A 7,035-nucleotide genomic window follows, 5' to 3' on the forward strand; every position below is an offset into this window, starting at 1 on the left:
AACTCATGGAAAGCACACTGAACTAATATCTTGAACAGAGAAATAAGTGGATAAAATATTAATTTTGCATCTTTGCGTGGGTGCTTTCGATAAAAAAAAATTTAAACAAAACGAAGTGTTTAAAGGAGAAAGTAGCCAAACTGTCAGGCAGTGTAGGGAGTTTATGTCAAATAATAAATCAATTGCCATAGTAAAATGGAGAGGATCATGCTTCTGTAGTGGAGACAAAATCATCTAATGTTGATACAGGACTATTCCCACCTCTCGTTCCCACCACTGCAACTCCTGTGTAGCCAGGATCTACAGCTTGACCGTCACAAAAACCCAACCAATGAAGGTCAAGTTTGTCCCGGGGGAAAGTTAAACTGTCATTGGACCCGCAACGAAATTAATGAGAAGAACATAGGAGGAGTTCGAAATTAAGGTTCGACTGCCCTCCATTGCAAAGCGGATGACGGGTGACAATCAAAGGTTTTAATAACCTTTATGAAAAGACAATAAATATCAATTATGGGGGCCTATCTTATGAGCAATTAGCTACCTGCCAATAATATTTTTCACAAAATCATTAGATTTCATCATCATTAGATGATGATGATGAAAATGGAAAAACAGTAGGCACAAAACTCAAAATTTTGCCTTGATTCTCATCCACTCTGCAACATGTATAATCCATGCCAACTATGTTACACAGTAGTGTGTGTGTATATATGCGGTATAATGCTCACTACACTCCAGCTTTGATACCTTGTGTCAGTTCATCTCGCCCCTCTGTTTATATGCATACTATTACTATACATGTACATACAGGGTGTCAATTTGAAGGTGAAAATTCTAATCTTTATTTGCATAGTAAGTTCACAGGGTGTTATTCTTATTCATTGAAAGATTTCACTCAAGTCAAGTTTTCTATTGACAGAAAATATCTGATGTTACTGCAGCACTGGTTCAGACGTTACACTATTGCCAGTTTAACTTTCCCCCGGGACAAACTTGACCTTCATTGGTTGGGTTTTTATGGCGGTCAAGCTGTAGATCCTGGCTACACAGGAGTTGCAGCGGTGGGAACGAGAGGTGGGAATAGTCGTGTAAGCCACTATTGACGTCTGACAATACCTACCTCGCGATCATTCGATACAAGGAATCAATGCGAATAACCAGTTGAATCAATTCTGCAATTTATTCACTAAAATTGACCCGGCGAACTTCGTACCGCCTAAGTAATGTAGAGATTCTAACGGTGAAAGATTTTTTTCACATCGGTCCAGTAGTTTCGGAGCCTATTCAACATCAAACAATCAAATCTTTTTTCTTTATTAAAACAGCAATTATCTTTGACAATTTTTTAACCCCCAATGGAAAAATTACGCACGGGAAAAAGCTGAATAAAGGATCTGACTTACACAAACGGTACCCTGACACGACATTAGCGGTTAATATTTATTAAGGCTTAAAATATTATTTATTAGTTTTTAGACTTTATTTTTTGTATCGGGAGTTTTGAAAATTTTTCATTTTATTTTATTCAATAGTCTAAACTGGATGCAAAGCTCCCTATACCTATATTTTATTGTTAACTATAACAGTTTAAGCCCGTTACAAAACGCTTTATTATTTGCCGGTATACCCGGGTCCTGAAAATGTATCGGTTCCCGGAACCGGTGCATAACCGGTTTTATGAGCCGCTGGCAACTCAAAATAACTGATTTTGGGACGTATAGAATCCCATCACCGTCGTCAATCACTCAAGAGAGTAGGAACTAGGAATTTAATGGTTTTGCACTACGAGTATGTCCGATCCGAATTCGTGAAAATACGTTTTTTTTTAATTCACAACGAGGAAGCTCTTGGCCTGTATCTCACCTGATGGTAAGTGACGATCAGGCCGAAGGTGGAAGCGAGCTTCACCCGGAATCCTCAACCACGGGGGAACTGGCTATCTTACCTCTAACTGCCGGAACACAGTGTTATGGCGTCAGATTTAGGTAGTTTTCCAGTGACTTGGCCCACTTTTAGCTTGGTCCAGGGGTCAAGTCGCTGGTTTGAATTTTTAAATAGTTTTTCTTACAGTGAATGGGCCTGGGAGGGTCTTTTTGTGCTGTCAAAAAATGTCTGCGACATTATATGAATCTCGATCAGATTTGTATATTCACTGAAAAAAATGTTTGGTTACTGCTTACACAACAAAAGTGACCACCGAACTAAGTGTTAACTATAACCAAACTAAGTCTAGCTCACTACAGAATTATTTGTTTAATTTACACAACATTTTGTCCCTCATAACCAAAGTGTTCGGTGGTTACTTTTGTTGTGTAGGTAGGTAAGCAGTAACCAAACATTTTTTTCAGTGTTCTTTTACGTCATACTAGCTGACCCGGCGAACTTTGTTCCGCCTTAATGGCAATAAATAACGGGATAAAAAGTATCCTATGTCCTTCTCCTGGCTCTAAACTACCTCCCTGACAATTTTCAGCTAAATCAGTTCAGCCGTTCTTGAGTTATAAGTGGAGTAACTAACACGACTTTCTTTTGTATATAGATATAGATTATGTCAATGTCACTCCTCCCATGCCCCTCCTATACCCAGGCACTGACTTAGATATGAGCTTTAGACCTTCTCACAGGTTTTTTTTAGATACAGGTTTCTTACAGACACATTTTTCTTTAAGTTTTTTAATGAGAAAAAAATATATTTAATAGCTAATTCCTAACAAAAAAACAAACCAAGTCAAGTGCAAAAACGAGTATATAAATAAACAAACATACATTTCTACGCATTGCGGCTGAGGCGGGTACTAAAGGATCCACTAAAACTGACCTCAAACTACCCCCAAGTTTCATTGTGGACCTTAAGTTAATGGCTTAAGGTGCACATTGTAATGCTGCCAAATAGTTGACCGGAGGCTAAATTGTGAATTAGCTTATCCATAAGAGAGAAAGAGTCAGAAATCTCTCTCGCTCTTGCCTTTTTATTTGAATAAATAATAATAAATAATCTTTGGACAATTTCACACAGCGCCAGCTAGCCCCAAAGTAAGCAACTTAATGCTTGTGTTATGGGTGCTAACTTAACGGATATACTACTTATACACTTTTTTTTTTAAATACATACATATTATATATAGTCACACCCAGACCCGTCACAGAAATTAAAATTCATCATTTCAATTTCTGCCCGGCCGGGAATCGAACCCGGGACCTCTCGGCATAGTAGTCCGTTCTGAACCACTACACCAAACGGCCGACCTTACTTTATAATATTCCGTACTAAACATCACTTTGAACTAGTGTTCTATGTGTGTGTAACTTTTATTAGTCAGGGCTCTTTCCTACCGCGACATCCCGTTTTTTACAGATACTGTTTTTTACAGGATCTCCTTTCTTCGTTTCAGCCGAATAACGTCCATTGCTGGACAAAGGTCTCCCCCAAGGATTTCCATAACGACCGGTCCTGCGCCGCCCGCATCCTGGCACCTCCTGCCACCTTCACCAGTTGGTCCACCTAGTAGGAGGCCTACCCATGGTGTAGTGGTTCAGAACGGACTACTATGCCGAGAGGTCCCGGGTTCGATTCCCGGACGAGCAGAAATTGAAATGATGAATTTTAATTTCTGTGACGGGTCTGGGTGTTTTCTATGTATAATTGTATGTATTCACAAAAAAAAAAGTATTTAAGTATGTTTATATCCGTTGTCTAGTACCCATAGTACAAGCTTTGCTTAGTTTGGGGCTAGCGGCGCAGTGTAAAATGTCCAAGGATATTTATTTATTTATTTATTTATTTATACTACTTCTTCCGGCCATCTTTTAGTAGGAGTAGGATCTCTTTAAGTAGTTGGTGATTAATACTGAATTATAATTATAGTGTATAGACATTTGTCTCGAGCGCATACGTCACAGCCCAGTCAGCGGTGGGGGCATTCGGCGTCCGACCGTGGTGCGGGCAGGTCGTGCTGTGTGCGTAGGCGAGCCAAATAATAATCTAATGGCGGAGATAAAGGTGTACAATACAATGGCGACGAGGATTAAAAAGGAGTGTATAAAAAAAAAACGGCGAATTTCGAAAATGCTCAGGTGAAAGCAAGGCAGTTGGCCATTTTGGATGAGGCTATCATTGACTGGTACTTAGAGCAGAAAAAGGACGTCGAGGAGGAATACGACACGGCAGATAAGTACCAGCATGACTTTCGTCTGCTCAAGAAAAAATTTGACAGAGCCTGTGCAGCACAGAAATCTGCAGAAGACCGTGAGGATCGACAACCCAAACGCCAATTCAAACTCCCACAATTGGAATTAGTGAAGTTCGACGGAAATATTAAAAATTGGCTACCTTTTTGGGGTCAATTCGTCAAAATTCACAGTGATAGTTCTATCGATAACAGTGACAAATTTCAATATCTAGTTGCCGCCATCCCCAAGGGTACACCTGCGAGGGAATTGATTGATAGTTTTCCTCCTTCTAGCGACAGCTACCCAATGGCCATTGAACACTTGAAGCAGCGATTTGGTCGTGAAGACCTTTTAATCGAAGTGTATATTCGTGAGTTGCTAAACCTTATTCTTTCACAGGCAAAACATGAATATGAGCTGCCACTCAGTTCGTTGTACGACCAATTGACGACTCAGCTTCGGGCCTTGGAAACCATGGGACTTACCAGCGACAAGTACGCATTATTGTTGTTCCCATTGGTTGAGTCAGCATTGCCGTCGGATACACTAAAGGCATGGGAGCGTTCGCGAACAGGTACGCTGGCATATCAGGGCAATAATTTAAACAATTTGCTTTCATTTTTGAAACACGAAGTAGAGAGTAACCAGCGAATTGTGTTAGCTAGATCCGCGTTTAACAAAAGTGATGTTTTGGATTCAATTTCAAAAGAAGACGCGGTACCTACTACTTCATGTTTCGTCAGTAACGAGCAAAAGAGCGCGAAATCTAAAGAGAATTGCATTTGGTGTGATAAGGATTCTCATATAAGTGCTCATTGTGCCAAGGCAGTCACACTCAGCCTTGACGATAGGAGAAAACACATAAAAAAGGTCAAGGGTTGTTCTAACTGTCTTAGACTAGGGCACAGTTCATTCAAGTGTAGAGCGTTTATTAAATGTGTAGCATGCCATAGGCGTCATAACGTATTATTCTGCACTGAAATCAATAAACACATTCCAAAACATTCTGAGCAAGAATCAAAACCAAAACGTGACAGCCAACTGTCAACAAGTCATTTTAAAAGTGTCACTTTATTACAGACGTTGCTAATCAAAATAATTGTAGACAGCAAAGAGGTGACAGTTCGTGCTTTAATTGACAGTGGCGCACAGAGGTCTTATATTAAGCGGAGTTTAGCTCAGAATTTGAATTTAACCCCTGTTAGGCAGGAGGAATTAGGACATGTTGTTTTTGGTGGTCTTGAAACCAAAAAGGAGATGCATGCCATGTATAACATAACGGTTTCGAATTTACAGGGTTCCTTTAAAATTCCCATGGAGGTATTAGATGAAGATCGGATTTGTGGTTATTTACCTAGGGCGCATGACCGTGCTTTATTGGAGCAACTTCGCGCTCTAGATATTAGCTTGACAGATGTCGGACATGACATTCCGGAAATAAGTTTGTTAATTGGTGCGATTACAGTGGATTGCTGTTAACAAGTAAGCTAGTGCAGTTAAATAATAGGCTTACAGCAGTTCATACCAAGCTAGGATGGACGTTACAAGGTGTAACTGATATTTCAGACACTAGTTCATTTACGACAAACCTTTTAATAAACGATATTAACGATTTATGGAACTTAGAGTCTTTAGGGATCAGGGATCCGGCGGAAACAAAGAGTATTAAACAAATAGAGGATGAGACACTTTTGAGGTTTGAAAAAACTGTCACTATTAATCAAGAGGGCAGGTATGAAGTTAATTTACCATGGAAAGATGAAGGTTTTTATCAGGATCCGCTAGGTAATAATCATGAATTGGCTTATAAGCGTTTAATATCAAATTCCAAACGTTTATTACGGTTAGATATTTATGAAGAATATGGAAAAGTTTTACAAAATTGGCTTGAACTCGGGATAATTGAAGAAGTCCGCGATGATGACAAAAGTGGCCATTATCTATGTCATCACGGTGTAGTAAAAAATACTAGCGCTACCACCAGACTTCGTCCTGTTTTTGATGCGTCCGCTCGGGATAATTCAGGCAGGTCTCTTAACAGCTGTTTAGATAAGGGTGCTAATTTGATAGAAAAAATTCCAGAGCTTCTAATCCAATTCAGATTACGATCAGTAGGAATTTCTGCCGATATAGAGAAAGCTTTTTTGCAAGTATCACTAAAAGAAGATGATCGTCAGTATTTAAAATTTCTTTGGTGGAAAGATATTGCCAAAGAAGAGACTATAACATTTAGACATTGTCGAGTTGTGTTCGGTTTGACATGTAGTCCCTTTCTGCTTAGTGCTACTATTCGATACCATCTCAACAATTCACCACAGGAATTACGTCAAACAGCTGATCAATTACTCAAAGCATTCTATGTTGACAACTGCATTCTTAGCCTAGAGGAAGGTGACGTAGATCGTTTTGTTAGTGAGTCTGTTTTATTAATGAAAGGAGGGAAATTCAATCTGCGAGAGTGGGTAGTTTCACCTATGGCAGGATATGTTTCACAGAAGCCAGATCGTTTCCGTTCTTGGCATGCTGTGGGATACACAGGCGGACCAAATTTTATGCAATTTGAATTTACCATCCGTTCAGAAAGAAAAAGTCACAAAGCGGTCATTGTTGTCAATAGCTCAAAAGGTTTTTGATCCTATCGGTTTCACGTGCCCTACATCTTTAGTTCCAAAGCAAATTTTGCAAGAGGCATGTGTGTTAAAATTGCGCTGGGATGACGAGTTACCTTGTGACATGGTGAAAAATTTTAACAATTGGTTAACTCATATACATCTTCTGAAAGATTATAGAATTCCTCGTAGATTAACGGAATTTCCTATAGATCAATGTGAAATTAGTTTACATACTTTTTGTGATGCAAGTCAG

General features: G+C 39.4%; 1 protein-coding gene across 1 annotated transcript; it reads left to right on the forward strand.

The window, feature by feature from the left end:
• Nucleotides 1-4,058: 4,058 nt before the first annotated feature.
• LOC114361684 (uncharacterized) lies at nucleotides 4,059-5,802 on the forward strand. The gene has a single exon (XM_028316811.1). It carries the CDS (start codon nucleotides 4,477-4,479, stop codon nucleotides 5,647-5,649), a length of 1,173 nt encoding a protein of 390 aa, XP_028172612.1. The 5' UTR covers nucleotides 4,059-4,476; the 3' UTR covers nucleotides 5,650-5,802.
• Nucleotides 5,803-7,035: the final 1,233 nt, after the last annotated feature.

This window comes from Ostrinia furnacalis, unplaced genomic scaffold (genome assembly GCF_004193835.3).
Source record: "Ostrinia furnacalis isolate ACB-3 unplaced genomic scaffold, ASM419383v2 OfSCF5876, whole genome shotgun sequence".
NCBI classification, from domain to species: Eukaryota; Metazoa; Arthropoda; class Insecta; order Lepidoptera; family Crambidae; genus Ostrinia; species Ostrinia furnacalis.